Below are 17,387 nucleotides of genomic sequence, written 5' to 3'. Positions count from 1 at the left end.
CTCCAGATCCGAAGTCTGCTGGGGGGGGGGGGGGGGGGGGGGCGCGGGGGGGCGGGTGCCGGCTCGGGGGCCGCGCTGGCTTTCTGCTCGGCGCTCCTGGGCCCCGCAATGCCTGTCAGCTCCCGAGCCTGCTTGCCAAGATCCTGAGGGATGCTTGTCTCCTCCACCTAGCTCCCTCTCCGCTCACACACATTTCCGAGTTGCAGTATGGAGGCGTTTGGTGGTGTTGAGAGAGATTGATTTTGGAGGGCACAGGGGAGTGGTGATGGAAGGAGGGCGCTTTGTAATGGGATCTAAGGTGGCTTCAGATTGGAACACCTGTAGCCCATCTCACATCTCAGCCTTTTACCCTCCGCCCCCTACCTGCCCTTTAAAACTTTAAAGTGCCTATGTCTTTTAAAGGATCGAGAAATGGGACCCTGGCTAGGTAAAGATAGGGTGTAAGAAATATACAGTTTTCATAGTTGTGCATAAGTTTCAGGTAGGTGGTAGGGGTCAGGGTCAGGCACCCATCAGCATAACAGTTGACCACATCCTTCCACAAACCCTGTTTTATTCTTTTATCTTAAGGGCTTGTATCCAGAATGGGATGGGAATTCGTCTTTGGTTGACTTTGCAACATTTCGAGAGGTACTAGGCCTAATACCTGATACTGTGTACTCATTGCCAGCGTAATCAGTAAGGATAATTATAGCGATGGGGATTTAGATTGTCACCTGTTATCAGACAAGAGCTCAGGCTTTGGAATCAGACAACCAGCAAAAAGGTAGCTGCTCAGGGAGTCGGATTCCTGCCAACATCTGCCTCAAGTGGTTGTGAGGATTAAAGGATAGAAGACGTGTGAACTGCTTATTAGCACAGGGCTGGGTAAATATTAGTTGTTATTAGGGAGCTCTTCTGTGTTTATCAATCTCCAGGCTTTCAACTCTTTTCATGGTTCCGAAATTATTTTACTGATGTCTTTTTTTTTAAAACAATGTCCATTAATTGCGTTGTACTTAAATTTTATTTTGTATCTCAGGGGCTGAGTGAATACCAGAGAAACTTTCTGTGGAAAAAGTCATATTTGTCAGAGTCCTATAATCCCTCGGTGGGGAGAAGGTACCCATGGGCTGGACTTAGATCGGATCAATTAGGTAAGCTGAACAAACTAATAGTCATTGTAACTTAAATAAAGCTTGGGGTTAAGTTTGCAAAAACGATTAAGAATTGTGAAGCATTGTTCCATTGGTCTGGTTGACATATTTGTTTAACAGCTATTTACTGAGGGCTTGCTATAGGCCAGGACTATTCCCAGCTTCTAGGGACATAGCCTTGAATCAGACAAAGACCCTTAATTGTGGGCAAAAAAAGTAAACAAGTAACTCAATAAATAAACTAGGGGACTTCAAGTTGTTATAGGCTAGCATATAGATAACTTGGGGGAGGGGTGGGTTGGAGGGAAGCCACTTTAGCTTCAGTGGTCAAGAAAGGCCTTTCTGAGGAGTCATACTTGAGCTGAGATGGGATGGCTGAGAGCAGTCAAGCCTGGGGAGGTGTTCTCCCAAGGTCTTGAGGAAGGGAAACTTAGATTAAGTAGCTTGCCCAAAGTTCCTAGCTAGTAAGTGGCAAAACCATGATGTGAAATCAAATCTGTTTTGTTGAAAGCCCATGAGTTCAGAGGCTGTATTTTTGTCATCACACATGTTTCCTCCTGGTATCCCAGGGAAGTCAGCCCTAGGCCAGGGTTTCCCAGAGAATGGTGCAGAGGAAAAGAAACAGAGTGACTTTATCCTACCTGCCTGTTTCACTGGCCCTCACTAGAATAGAAGATCTCGAAGAGCAAGGGCTCTGGTTGTCTTCCTGCCTAGTAGATGACATCTCCTCCAGTGCGTATGCAAACCAGTGTTTGAATGAATGAACGTGAGTTTGGACCTCCATTAGCTTTGATCTTGGGAAAATTTGACCTGTTTTACCAGGTGGGGTTTAGGAAGCCCATTGCACAGGATTGCTGGGAGGGATTAAATGAGATATTCCTTGTTAAGGGGCAGGTGCATATATACAGATGAGTGCTTGGGGCCTCATATGTGAGCATGCTTTATGCATGGTATGTATGTCCCTCAAATATTAGATATTTGAAGCCAAGAAAAGAAAAGACGTATGAGAAATAAGCATAATTTTCCCAAGCCTGGGAAATTAGTAAAATGAGGAGAGGGTTTCTGGGATTAGATTTGGAGAAAAAAGGGAAAAGTGGGCTAGAGTCAGTGGCTCTTGGTTCCTCTAAAGCATCAGGATCCTTTGCCCAGAGCCTGACTTCAAACACTGGATGTCTCTGCTTCTTGGGCAAGATGGTGCTCAGTCCTCCAAATGACTCGAAATTCTACAAATTTGAGGCTCTATTAGATTAATACAAAATAAATCTTAAAGTATATATATCCCACTGATGGCCTGTTATGATACTGCGGAATTGGTTAACCAGACTGTTGTGCATATAACATTGTAGCTTAGATCAGTTACATTTGAGGGTGGGTATGTTGAGACAAGACTGGGAGCAAAGCCACTTTAGAGTATGGTACATTATGAAAGCAGGAATGGTCTAGGGGAGGTATGTGAATGGGAAACAATTAGATTAGGGGGAGGGGCAGAGTGAGAACTTCAGAAAGGCAGGTGGGAGGAATAACAGCCATTTTACCTAGGACTGGCTGGGTGTTCTGTTAACAGTGTATTTTTTCCCCTTAGTGTATTTTTGCTGGTGCTCAGAGATTATGGCAGACCACTTGAGAATCTTCCCCTTTCATTTTGCTCTTCTACCAGAAGCCTCTCTGTGTTAAAACAGAGAGAAGTCTAGAGCAATAGTCTTCAAATTTTTGCTTTCATATCCCTTAAAAGTATTTAGAAAGTCTTTGCATCCTTTCACATTTTTTTAATGTTTATTTATTTTTGAGAGAGAGAGCGAGAGAGCGCATGAGCAAGTGCACGTGTGGGAGCGGGGAGGGGCAGAGAGAGAGTGGGACAGAGGATCCAAAGTGGGCTCTGTGCTGACAGCAGAGAGCCCTATGTGGGGCTCGAACTTGTGAAGTGTGAGTTCATGACCTGAGCCAAAGTCAGTGCTTAACCAACTGAGCCATCTAGGTGGCCCTCACATTTTTAAGTTGACATTTAATTTTTTTTTATCATAAGTGTAACAAATTCAGTTTGTAACAAAGTGAAATCAAAGGATGTGATTTCTGGCATATGGAATATCATGCATATGTTTCACTTACGTTCTGTTAAAACTTTGGAGCAGCCAATATAGCTGATTCACTTTACGGTAAATGTTCATCATATAAGTGGTAAAGTCAGTCCTCATTGGCAAACTAATCAGGCAAATTAGAATTATTTGCTGTGAGAACAAAGTCTAACTTTATTTTTCAATCCCTATAAATGTGTTAACATGTGTTAACATATATTCATTTCACATGACAACCCTCTTACCCCCGAATTACCATCTAAGTTAGTTAGATGGGAAAAGTGTGAAGATGGGTGAAATAAGGCACTATTCTTTTGTTATTTGTCATCTCTGCCTTCTTTGCTTTGCTGTCAGGTACTCTCTCTTGGTAGTTATACTTTTTTGAATTGTCCCTTTGTCTTTCCCACCTACAAGAATTTTTTATTCCTTGGGGCTGGCTGAGAGGTGTGTCTTCCTTTTGTGAAGTGGGAAGGCGGGGGTGGGAACGAAGACTACAGACAGCAGGTGCAACTCTCAGGCAGACCAACGTTGGGATATAGTGCATACAGAGTTAAGATCTGCAAAATGATTCCCTTACACGGCCCATTTCTGCTTATCCCCTAGAATGTCTCCATATGCCTCCAGACACATATGTACCCAGTTTGAAGACCACTAATCTAGGGAAGTCTTGTAAGGGTGGAGACCCTGGGTTCCATGGCCAAATCATCCTTGACAGAGGCTAAAGAACTCATGCCAGATTTTCAGTCCACCTTTCCTCTCCTTCCCTCTAGTCTTACTCTTTCTTCCCCACCCTGCTAAGTCTTCTTTCTATTTAAAGAATGGCCCCAAACTAGGACAGTGTCTCAGTGGCTGTCATTCCACAGAGCTCCTCTTACTTGGGTAGAAGGTTAAGTTTTTTGGACATTTGCTTGCCAGACAGAAATATAGAGAAATAGTATCTTAGCTCTTGTTAAAAGGGTTCATTCTCTTTAATTCTCAGGAAATCAAGGCAAATGTAGAACCAAGATCCAGCATAATGACATCTCATCCCTTCTCACCTTGGTCTACTGTGCATAAGAGAAGCTTTGTGAAAAGTTCCAAATTTTGACAGTACCAGGGCCCATTGTTCTGTTAAGTAGCACAGGAAAGTAATTAGAAACGGAGGCAACATGTCCTGCTGGCTTTGCCAGGCCCGTCACGTTGCGATTCTAGTGACTTGTGTTGGGGTAACTCGAACATTGTGACCCCAATTTTTAATATTTTTTATGTCAAAAAAATGTTAATACTTTTTAAAAGCAAAATTAAGGATTTTATGTTGAAGAACGAACTATACCTATTTTTTTTTTATCTTGCAACTTTAAGGACATTGTGTGTATCTCACCTGGGATTTTTCAGTTCCATTTCTCCTCTCTTAAGTGTTATTAAAAGTTGTCTTTGTAACTTTATGCTATGGTAGAGCTTTATGGCAATTTCTGTATACTGTATTTTGTAGGAATCACAAAAGAGCCAAGTTTTATTTCAAAAAGAAGAGTCCCTTATCATGATCCACAAATTTCAAAATCTCTTGAGTGGAATGGAGCTATCTCAGAGAATGATATTGTGTCACCAAAACCTGAAGCCACAGAAACAGAATTACAAGAAGCAGAACAAAAAGAAGATGTTAACCAAGAAAGAGTTCTTGCACTAGAAGCCTCCAAGGTTCCCAAAAGAACCAGGTCTCACTCTACAGACTCCAGAGCTGAAGGGGCTTCAGATATTGTGGAAAATAATGAGGATGTAATAGAAGGTCATATACCGGTTAATGAAAATGGGGAACTGGAGCATTCTACCAAGCTGCTTTCAGAAAATGTAGATAATGGGGTAGGTATATTCACAGTATTTCTTTTCAAAAGCATAGAATTCTTTGTAAATGTCATCATTTCACTAATACTACATTTTATGCTTAAAATTTTTCCATTGTTTTATTTTTTTAATCTAATGTCTTATAGAATAGTTAAGAGGCTGTTGACTTTAGTTATTATGAGTTCTATTCTTTTTTTTTTTTTAATTTTCTTTTTAATGTTTGTTTATTTTTGAGACAGAGAGAGACAGAGCATGAGCGGAGGAGGGTAGAGAGAGAGAGGGAGACACAGAATCCGAAGCAGGCTCCAGGCTCTGAACTGTCAGCACAGAGCCTGATGCGGGGCTCAAACCCATGAGCTGTGAGATCATGACCTGAGCTGAAGTCGGACACCCAACCGACTGAGCCACCCAGGTGCCTCTTATGAGTTCTATTCTTAATAGTTGCCAGTTTGTACTGGTTATACTAAGATATCTCTTCATTGGATGGGCAGCCTGCCTCTGGATTTTATTCATCAAATATCAGCACCAAAGTCCTAAGGGAGAGATCAAATTGAGACAGAGAAGGGGAGTAGTAAGCCATTACCTCTGGCAGGGGTGGTGAGCTGACTTCTACCTAGGCCCTTTTCAATTTCTTATTGTGGACACAAACAACATCTCACTTGACAGAATACAAAAGGAAGGGCAGTTCTGGCAGGATCTCAAAGATCTTAGAGTTCTGCTCTCCTATGTCACACCTGGCCTGTGGAACATCCCTGCAAGCACATAAGCATAGGCTTTGGGGACCTGTGCAGACATCTCGCTGCCTCCCACATTTTTCTCCAGTCCACTACCTCTTCCCCATTTCGTGTCCACTGTGGACTGGAACCACGGAGAGGCATTCAGAAGTGTTGGTGAAGAATCTGTGGCTCGTTGCAAAAACCAGGGGGTACAGTAGAATCAAGGAAGGTGATGTGTAAGTGGTGGGCAAGGGAAGGGGTGTCGCAGAAGCAATGTGTGAATAAGGCAAGGTGCTGCTGTTTCTTAGTCATAGATTTAATTGTGAAAAATTGGTAGGAAGAGACTGAGAGGTGCTATCTTTTTCTGGGATGCACAATGATTCATTGACAATATTCAGAAAGAAATTTTAAATAGTTTAAAAGAGAGATCATCAATTAAAAAGAGTTTGCTGTACAACGGTGTGCATGTAATTAACAATACTGTATACTTAAAAATTTGTTAAGAGGGTAGATTTCATGTTATACGAAATATGTTATAATGTCTTTTTGGTTTTTGTTTTTACCACAGTAAAAGAAAAAGTTTGAACAGAAACTATTAATGACTGTGGGTGGGGTTTTTCTTTCCCTAACAGTTGAATAGAGTTCTTCGGAAGAAAGCAGGACTGACTGTTTTTCCTTCACATGATATCTTGAGAAATTCTGAATATCAAAGGCAGTTTGTTTGGAAGACCCCTAAAGAAGCTGCTCCAGTTTTTACAGCCAATCAGGTAGTTGAATGGATATAATATATTTTTAAGTATCATCCTCTGATCTAGTAATGCAGATTTACACAGAACTAAGGGCTAAAAGAAATTAGGTACTTCTTCAGTGAGCCTGGAGGTAGGTTCTAGAAAAGTGAAAATAAGAGTTTTGCTAACATCCTTCTGTTACGTCGATCTATAGTAGTAATATGACACTATCCTAGGCCACTGATGGTCACTGTTGCCAGATCCATCACATACGCTAAATATGAGACAGGGTAATGAAGCATGAGGACTGGTAAGTTTTTGCATGCTGCGAGATTTTGTTTATTTAATAAAAAAATATTAAATTGCTTTTATTCTAAAATACTGTGTTTTGTTGACTAATATGTTGCATGTTTTCTGTCTGATAAGAAAGGCATGACTACCCTGAATATTTTAAGAAAATACAAAATATGTTAAAAATAATACAAGATACATAATCTTGTTTTTGTATCAAGTGAGCAGTAATAGAAATTGTCATTTTGATGACATTTATAAACTCCAAAAGCTATGATGGTACCTAAATGTGCTCCTAGATTTCTTTGTATCTTGTACCGTTTTTTGGTGCTCGACCACCATTACTAATAAACACTCAATATTTTACTACTGTCATCCTCTAGACAGTTTTTAGGCTCTTAACTCTCATTTATATTCTTAACCATCCTTCTGGGCCTGGGTAAGGAAATACTTGCATTTAGAATATCTTCAGAGGCCCAGGACAGCCTAGACTTTTCTTCTTCTAGATCTTTGCATTTTCTTTATGAACACATACACATCCCTTCATACACCCTTATGGCTCACATCTCCTGTATCTCAACATTCGTTTGTAAACTTTATATACCCCTCAGGACTGAGAGGGTAGATTCAACAAGACAATAATATCAGTCCTCTTACACTAATGTAATAATTCTAGTGATCCTAAAAATTGTGGCAGCTTTGGGCTTACTTGTTATTCAGGTTTCTAAAAAACTGTGAAATTTGTAGAACATTTTAGAAGCATATAAAATAGCTAAGGCAACGTATGTCCCCTTCATGAACCCAGTAGAGGATCAGTACTTCTTTTGTTGGCTCACAAGTGTTCTTGGATAGTAAGTGTGTGTATCTACAAAATCACTCCCTGAAAATTGTAGCTGTTCAGTTTTTGTAGAACATTTCATCTTTAAGCTAAAGCTAATTCAAATCAAAGCCCCATTGACAGCTTTTATATATTTCAGTGGAGACATTGTATAGAAAAGCCCTTTTTATAGGACCAAAGTATAATATAAAATAAATCATTAGCAAACCTTCACTGGTAGTTTTATTGCTTTCATTAGTGGGAGTTTCAGAGAATTTGGGGGGAAAGTAAATGCTCTTTGTCAATTCAAAGTGTATCATTTTCAGGGTCTGTGGATTAAAGAGTCCTGTGACAGAAATTTTCAATGCTTGTTGATAGGGAACTTCTGAAGGAGCTATTCAGCTCTATTTTATCAAACACCTGTTTTCTAAAAAGATGTCTTATATTAATATGTAAAGGAGTCTGAATAATTTTTGGCAGAAAAGTCCTTGAGGTTATACTCGGGAAAAGATACTCTGGATTTGATCTGTATGAAGATGTGTTATTCAGCATTGCAAAGCTATAATGTACCTTATTTGTGGTCCACATCTTTTCCTTTTGCTTTCTTTGTAATCAGTGATAATATACCATAAAATAGAAACCCTATTATAAAATACTAAGGATAAAGGGAAACATTTAAAAACAGAAACATCATTATTATCTGATTTTTTCCCCTTGCATTGAGCTAAAAATAAGCAAAGGAAAAAAAACAACAACAAAAGAACACATCAGATATTCACAATGTTAAGAATCTTCTGTTTTTTGGAGGAAGAAAAAAAAATCATGCCAAGGAAGGAAAAAAAACCTGGTAGAGCTGACAACAGAATTGCCTTATAAAGTGAATGTCTATGTTCACTTAAATATGCCAGTTGTACTTATCCCATTATCAAACTGATGGGAGGGAGGAGTAGGAAACTGGGGAGAAAAGATATGGTTCATTATTTTTTTGGCTTAAACATTATTTTTATTATAGTAATTATTATTCACAACATAGTAGTGAGTGTAGAAAGTTGATCTTTGGGTTTTTTCCCAGCTTTATTGAGGTATAATTGACAAAAATTATATATTTACAGTATGTAAATAATGTTTTGATGTACCTGTACATTGTGAAATGATTAACAAAATCAAGCTAATTAACACATTAACACCTCACGTAGTTAGCTTTTTGTATGTGTGTTGTAAGCTCTTATCCCCTTAGCAAATTTCAGGTATTAACTCTGTTAGTAGTATTAACTCTAGTCATCATGTTGCACCTTACATCTCCAGAGCTTATTAATTCTGCAAACTGGAACTTTGCACCCTTTGACCAGTATCTCCCTGTTTCTCCCACCCCCTAGTTCTGGCAACCATTATTCTACTCTCTGCTTCTATGAGTTCCACTTACTTAGATTCCACATATAAGTGAAACCTGCAGTATTTGTCTTTCTGTGCCTGGCTTAGACTTTAGCATATGTTCTTCAGGTTCATCCATTTTGTTGCAAGTGACAGAATTTCCTTTTTGAAGGCTAAATGATATTCTTGTGTGTGTGTGTGTGTGTGTGTGTGTGTGTGTGTGATTTTCTTTATCCATTCTACCATTCTTTATCCATTCCTATTGGTGAACCCTTAGGTTGATTCCATATCTTGACTAATGCGAATAATGCTGCAATGAACATGGGAGTGCAGATATTTCTTTGAGATACGGATTTCATTTCCTTTGGAAATCCACCCAGAAGTAGAATTGTTAGATCATATGGTAATTCTATTTTTAATTTCTTTACGAATCTCCATATTGTTTTCCATAATGGCTGTACTAATTTACATTCCTACCAACAGTGTACAAGGGTTCTCTTTTCTCCACATCCTTGCCAACACTATCTTTTGTATTTTGGATAATAGCTATTCTAACAGGTGTGAGGTGATGTCTTGTGGTTTTGATTTATGTGTGGCTGATGATGAGTGATATTGAACACCTTTTCATGTACTTGCTGGCCCATCTCTATGTCTTGTTTGGAAAAATATGCATTCAATTCCTCTGCCCATTTTTGTTTGTTTGTTTGTTTGTTTTGATTTTTTTAAATATTTATTTATTTTTGAGAAAGAGAGTGTGAGCAGGAGAGGGCAGAGAGAGAGGGAGCTACAGAATCCAAAGCAGGTTCCAGGCTCTGAGCTGTCAGCACAGAGCCCGACGCAGGGCTCAAACTCATGAACCATGAGATCATGACCTAAGCCGAAGCCGGACACTTAACCGACTGAGCCACCCTGGTGCCCTGGACATGGCTTTGTTTTTATAAGAGGACTTAGAACAGCTTCATTCCCCTGAGGAATGTGGAGTAGAAGCAGATTTAGGCAGGAGTATTCAGACCCACCCCCCGGACTGTGGTAGGTAAGTGGGGTCATCAGTCCCTGAGATGGTTGCTTCTAAAAGCAGGAGGAAGAGACTAGATTTCCCTGGAGGCTGCTTTTTGTTCCCAGGCGGGGAGGACTATTCTCCAAGGAAGACCAGAAAGAGAGGCTGAGAGTGGCTCAGGAGCCCAGGAGGATGTCGAAGACCCCTCTTGTGCCCAGCAGTGTGGGCAGGGCTTTGGCACAGGAGCAGAAGTTCAGAAGCCCCTCCTGGGGGCCGGCTCCCCGACATTCCCGTCTCAGGGCCTGCCTTGGGCCTGGCCGTAGGGTGTCCTCAGACAGCGGCATCTGTTGACTGGGTCCCACATGAGTTCTTGTAGGACAGCCACATGCTCGCCAGGCAGAGGAAGGTGGCCACAAAACCGAAGATCGCTCCAGCTACCAGTCCACTCTGGCTGTAACTCTTGGAGGCTGCCACAATGGAGGCGATTAGGAGGAGCAGGGTACCGATTAAATAGTGCAGAAGTTCAGGGTCCAGTTTCATCCTCTTGCAAGTGACTGTCCAGTTTTCAAACAACATTTGTTGAAGTGATTGTACTTTCCCAAGTGTATATTCTTGGCTTTTTTGTTGTAAATAATTGTAGATGCATAGGGTTATTTTGGAGCTTTATATTCTGTTCCATTGATGTATGTGTCCCTTTGCCCATTTTCAAAATCAGATTGTTCTCTTGCTAGCAAGGTGCTTCAGTTCCTTATATATTTTGAATATTAACCCCTATCAGATGTACTATTTGCAGGTATTTTCTCCCATTCCAAGATTGCCTCTTCACCCTATTGATTGTTTTCTTTGCTGTATGGAAACTTTTTAGTTTGTCTATTTTTGCTTTTGTTGTTTTTTGGATGTTAATTAGATATATGAAATAATACGAAATTATAAACAGTCTTATAATTTCACTTTTTTGACATCCTATAATTCAACTTTATATATGAAATTTTAAAGCAGTTCAGAAACTAAGTTTTGTGTATTTAACCAACAAGAAAACTAAACTACAGTAATTTTTGTTTTAAGGTTTTCCACAATAAAAGCAAATTTGTTCCACAATTCAAAGGTAACTCAATCATCCATGAAACTGAATACAGAAGAAATTTCAAGGGTTTATCTCCAGTGAAAGAACCAAAATTAAGAAATGATTTGAGAGAGAATGGAAATTTTGAAACAGTATCTCCTGAAAAGAAGGTGTTCATCAACTCTTTACTTTAAATTTTTTTTTTTTAATGTTTATTTATTTTTGAGACAGAGACAGAGCATGAACGGGGGAGGGTCAGAGAGAGGGAGACACAGAATCTGAAACAGGCTCCAGGCTGTAAGCTGTCAGCACAGAGCCCGACGCGGGGCTCGAACTCACGGACTGTGAGATCATGACCTGAGCCGAAGCCGGACGCTCAACCGACTGAGCCACCCAGGCGCCAATCAACTCTTTACTTTAAACAAAATAACAGACTTATGATTTTAGACTCTACTCATTATCTTTTACTGAATACCACCTGAGAATTTGGGTTTTAGCTAGTTTATTCATTTGTTTGTCCATTAAGTGCCACATGTTCACTAAGCACTTAGTGGGGGCCAGGCACTGGGTAAGTACTGAAAATACAACGATGACCACACTAAACCCCACACAGGAGACAGAGTTGTAACTAAATAAATGTAATATGTGACAAGTGCTTAGCAACACAGAAAGTAAGTCTGCTATGTCTAATAGCAAATGATTAGCCTTATAGTGATGTGAGCTATAGGAGTAACAGTAGCGATAGAAACACACACTTTAAGTTAAATAATGGAAGTCAAACAGAAACATGCATACTTACATGTATTTTGTTTGTTTTATTTAAAGTTTATTTATTTATTTTGAGAGAGAGAAATAGAAAGAGAGTGAGCGGGGGAGGAGCAGAGAGAACGGGAGAGAGGATCCAAAGTAAGATCCAGGCTCTGAGCTGTCAGCACAGAGCCTAATGTGGGGCTTGAAGTCATGAACTGTGAGCTCATAACCCGAGCTAAAGTCGGACCAGGCACCCCTGGTCCGACCAACTGAGCCACCCAGGCACCCCTAGATACATGTATTTTAAACCAAAGCTTTAGCATGCCAAATTACAGCCAGCCTAAATTGGATACTGTATTACAATTCTGTTTGTGGAAGTAAGTTTTAACTGCTAAAGATAACCTAGAAATCACAAGCAATCAATAAACAAGTTTTGAAACTACTAGATCCGGTTGGTTTTTTCAAGTATAGCTCAGGTTTGGTTCATTTATAACAATAAAATTTATATCCTTGGCTACAAAAAATTTTTCTAATTAACAAATAAACATGTAAATGAATAAACTTGACATTACCACCTATTAAACAACGTTTTTACATTTGCCTTTGATATTCTAAATCCACATTTTATTGCGTTGCAGTAATTAAATATAAGGTTCCAATGAGTAAGTTACCAACCACATTGTTTTACTGAATAACTTAACCCTTTTTTTTTTTTTAAATGTTTGTTTATTATTTATTTTGAGAGGGAGAGTGGGCATGGGAGGAGCAGAGAGAGAGAGAGAGAGAGAGAGAGAGAGAGAGAGAGGGAGAATCCCAAGCAAGCTCCACACACGTGCAGAGCCCGATGTGGGACTTGAACGCATAAACTGTGAGATCATAACCTGCGAGCTAAAATCAAGAGTCAGATACTCAAGTGACTGACCCACCCATGCACCCCATAATCAACACATACAAACACTTGCCTCTATTTGAACTATAGCTATTTAAGTTACAGATTCAGGTTAAAATGATTGTAAATTATAGGTAAATGGGATAGAAGTCCTATTTTTAAATCTTCTGGAATGCTATAACTAATACCTTGTGGGTTCTAAACATAGAAATTCTATGACTAAAAGTAAATTGGTTTATACATATATTTGTTTCCATACACACACATATATACATATTTTTGGATCTACCATAATGGGGAGATTATGGGGTGCATGGGTGGGTCAGTCACTTGAGTATCTGACTCTTGATTTTAGCTCGCAGGTTATGATCTCACAGTTTATGCGTTCAAGTCCCACATCGGGCTCTGCCCACTCTCCCTCTCAAAATAAATAATAAACATTTAAAAAAAAGGGTTAAGTTATTTAGTAAAACAATGTGGTTGGTAACTTACTCATTGGAACCTTATATTTACTGCAATGCAATAAAATGTGGATTTAGAATATCAAAGGCAAATGTAAAAACATTGTTTAATAGGTGGTAATGTCAAGTTTATTCATTTACATGTTTATTTGTTAATTAGAAAAATTTTTTGTAGCCAAGGATATAAATTTTATTGTTATAAATGAACCAAACCTGAGCTATACTTGAAAAAACCAACCGGATCTAGTAGTTTCAAAACTTGTTTATTGATTGCTTGTGATTTCTAGGTTATCTTTAGCAGTTAAAACTTACTTCCACAAACAGAATTGTAATACAGTACCCAATTATACTTTATAACATTTATGTTTTTGCCCTAATGTATAACATATTTTGAGCATAAAATGTTTAAATTATTTCCATTTTAGTGTAATAAAACAGATGATCCTTTAAAATTAGAAGCAGAGATGGAATCAAAAGAGTCAAACCAGCCTAAAAAGAAGCTTACTCCTTGGAGACATCAAAGGCTTGGGTATGTATTTTATAAGAAAAATGTCATGGTATTTAGAAGATCAACATGGTGAAATATTTACTCTCCTTTCATTTCTGTTAGGAAGGTGAATTCTGAATATAGGGCAAAATTTCTGAGCCCAGCCCAGTATTTATACAAAGCCGGGGCTTGGACCCGTGTGAAGGAAAACATACCAGATCAGGTGAGTATACATAAGCTCAGTATGCCCATGTTTTCTTTGAGCCTATATCCCAATTTAATTCCACAATGAGTTTCATTTAGTAATAGAGACTACAGTTTAAAGATATGTGATATAATAGTAACATTGGAAGTATCAGGAACTTAAAGTTGTATGTTAGGATATAATTTATCAGTGTGTTTACTGTTTTTTTTTAATATCAAATAGTTCCTTTTTCAACTGGAGATTTTTATTATTAAAGTCTTTAAAATGTTTTTTTTATAATCCAGTATTTCATTATGTTTGTAGAATTGTAGCGTTGTAGTTTTGAAAATAAGATCCAGACCTCTACTCTCTCAACTGAAGATAAATTTTCAAGATTAGTTTGACCATGGCATCCACTGGCAGTTTGTACTATTAGAGTCCATCAGTATCTGGGAGGGGTGCCCTGTGCTGAGAGAGGTTTGCGTTATAGTGTTGGGGTACCCTGACATATGGGAGCAATTCTGAGGACCGAAAGGAAGGTTTGAGGGAAAGGGTAATCCTAGAATTGGGAAGTGCCTGTTCAGCACTAGCTTCTTACAGTCAAAGGATGAACTGTGGAGCTTTTCTGGTTATTGTACAGTTACCATCTTTTAAACCACATCTTGATGGTTTCCTGTTTTTTTCTGTGTGAACAAGCAAAAGTAAAATAGTTTAGACTTCAGTAAACACCCCCTTTCCCATCATTGGGAAGAGAGAGATCATTTGGATGGGGAATGAATCTTTTATTCAGCCCCGTATTTGAAACCATGGCTAATGGTTATATGTAATGAGCCTCTGGAAGAAGGCATTGGCACTTCAAGCTGCTGGCTCTTTGCGCTGGCTCCTCCCAGACCAGCGTCCTGGTGAGACTCCTGTACCCCGCATGTTGTTTCGGGAGACCACTTGGTTCCTTCCACCGTGGCTGCTCCTCGTGCTGTCTCCTTCCCTACTGGAGAGCGGCTCAGCAGCAATCCAGGCAGAGTAAAAGGCAAATCTTGAAGCTGTTCCAGATATTACTGGGGATATTCATATCCTAGTGAAATAAAGTTAAAAATATAAGAATCGAGAGCAGGCATGATGGAGCAAAGAATTGAGTCTGTGAAACCCTTGAACAGTTTATGGTCATGCCAGACCTTGGCCAGGAGCTCTGATGGGGAATGAGGAAAAGCTGGGGGCAAAAGCAGAGCACAGAGTGTGGCCATAGGGGGCTAGTGTGGCCAATTAATAGGTGTAGGCCACTGACCTATTGTATTTAGGGACTTCACTAGGTTGGGCTCATGAGAGGCTCCTTGTTTTAGAAAGATTATCTCTCAGTCTCTGAGACTTCTTTAAATTAAGATGAGTTGGTATTTAGGCCTCAGATCTAAAAATGTAGTGGACCAAGAGGATTGTTTTGTCTGGAGTCACGATAAGGTGGTAGTCCCTGTCCTGCCCTGATGGAAAACGGCATTTTTGTTGACATTAACTTAAGAGCTGTCATTTCAAGGTTTCCTATTATAACATCTTGGGAAGGTGACTTTTGGGCTTTTTAAAAAAGCTTATTGTTAATGGTGGTTGTTAATGTTTAAATCAGTGATACCGTTTTGCCTAACCTGTGTGGGCAAAATAATTCAAAAAGTGAATTGGAGTTAGTAAAGAATATGACATTTAGCTAAATCTTATCACTGATGTTGATAACCATTTCAGTTGATCAGGTCATAGATATTTAATATGGGCCATGTTTTACTTAAATCTTAGATTTTATTTTTAACCTGAAGACATTTACTTATGTGGCTGCTTATGAGATATCTAAGCATAAGGTACTCCTTCACTTTCCCACTTCTAATGTTTCATGGAGGAATATTATTCACACTCTTCAAACGCATTTGGACATCAGCGACTTTATTATCATTAGAATGGTAACTTTGAGTCCTGTTATAGTTTTCTAGTTCATATATCGTTTTCATTTCCTCCTGTGTTGTTTGAAATATTAAACTTTTTGAATCTATTTATAGTCTAGTGCCTCGGTATTTTATCTTAAGATCCAAGTACCTATTCATATAACATTAGGGTGTTTGGTTTTATTTGTCCAGTGGTTGTATATTTATTATCTCCATTATATAACCACTGGCACTGTTGCTTTTTGAAATGCTCACTTAAAAGATGGTTTTTAATAATAACCAACAGTTGCAATTGTTAGGTCTCCTCCTTACAATAACTACTGAATCCGTGTTACATTTCTTGTTTCTTGTTAGGTGATCTTTTAATCATCCAAACTTACGTTAGCTGAGATGTTCTTTTCTAATGTGTCTTTCACAAGTGTGTCTTTCACAAACTTTATTTCAAGATAAAGTTCCACATTTGAGAGACGTTCTGTAATTTGACAAACATTGTAAGGACAGCTAGGCCTAAGATGACTCATTTTGAGGGAGATGATTTTGGGGAAAAATTTTTTATACTGTCAGTTTTTTGAATTTGAATTTTCGGTATATAAATTTTAAACAACTTAGTTGAATTCTTTTTTTTTTTTTTTTTTTTTTAAATTTTTTTTTCAACGTTTTTATTTATTTTTGGGACAGAGAGAGACAGAGCATGAACGGGGGAGGGGCAGAGAGAGAGGGAGACACAGAATCGGAAACAGGCTCCAGGCTCCGAGCCATCAGCCCAGAGCCTGACGCGGGGCTCGAACTCACGGACCGCGAGATCGTGACCTGGCTGAAGTCGGACGCTTAACCGACTGCGCCACCCAGGCGCCCCAGTTGAATTCTTATTTTGGGAAAAGAAATTCAGAAATGAAAACATTCTACTTACAGCATTTATATCCTAGATGCTGATGGTGTTTCTTGACCTGGAAAGGGATATGTGTGTTGTTTTAATTGAGTTTAATTAAGTTCATATCCTTTTTAGTGGCTCTGCTTGTTGGTTGTAGGTATTAAGTTCGTACCATTAGTTTTTTTCTCTTTCTTGTAGAACAACTTGCTTTAGGAAAGATCAGCTTTCTATTTTTTCATCTTAGTTTAGGATCATAGAAGTTTAAAGTTATGTATTTGTAAAACACTATAACATTAGCACGAAGATTATTAATAAAGGTTGCTGACAAAGTAAATTTCAATTACTGAGTTTTGAATGTCAGTGAAAAATAGAACTGAATAAAGTTATACAGAATTTCCATAGTATCTGCTTTTTTTAAAAAAAATCTGGTTGACAAACAAAACTGGGTCACCGTGCACATGGAGGGGCTATTTGTCCATCCTCTCGTTCATCAAGCAGTAGGCCCTCCCACAGGGATGGAATACAGCCTTCTCTGCTGCTCCTTCCCAGCCCACCCCGCACTCAGTGCAGGACCGATGGAGCCCCTTTTGAACCACTTCTTCCACTTATATCTCTTTTGTGTATTATAGCATAGACCATACGAATATTATGATGATAACGTATCATACAGGACGAGGAGGTCCGCCTTCTCTATCAAACTGTGAGCACACTGAGTGCTGCAGGGACTTTCTTGTTTATCTTTGGCTACCAGCCATCCAGCTCCAGCCGAGCACTTAGTCCACACTCAGATCAAGTTGTGGAATCAATGTTTAAA

The 17,387-nt window shown here is 39.1% G+C and overlaps 1 protein-coding gene across 3 annotated transcripts in view; it reads left to right on the top strand.

The window, feature by feature from the left end:
* MDM1 (Mdm1 nuclear protein) overlaps positions 1-17,387 on the top strand; it is a 34,372-nt gene that overhangs the window by 642 nt on the left and 16,343 nt on the right. For 2 of the 3 annotated variants that reach the window (XM_049625933.1, XM_049625934.1), the window contains exons 2-7: positions 1,022-1,136; positions 4,680-5,047; positions 6,378-6,512; positions 11,015-11,182; positions 13,538-13,641; positions 13,723-13,822. In XM_049625933.1, the coding sequence (XP_049481890.1) occupies positions 1,022-1,136; positions 4,680-5,047; positions 6,378-6,512; positions 11,015-11,182; positions 13,538-13,641; positions 13,723-13,822 (990 nt within the window). The other variant, XM_049625935.1, reaches the window with a different exon arrangement.

Source organism: Panthera uncia, chromosome B4, assembly GCF_023721935.1.
Source record: "Panthera uncia isolate 11264 chromosome B4, Puncia_PCG_1.0, whole genome shotgun sequence".
NCBI classification, from domain to species: Eukaryota; Metazoa; Chordata; class Mammalia; order Carnivora; family Felidae; genus Panthera; species Panthera uncia.
Note: the sequence above shows the minus strand (reverse complement) of the source record. Positions and strands in the feature narration are given on the sequence as shown.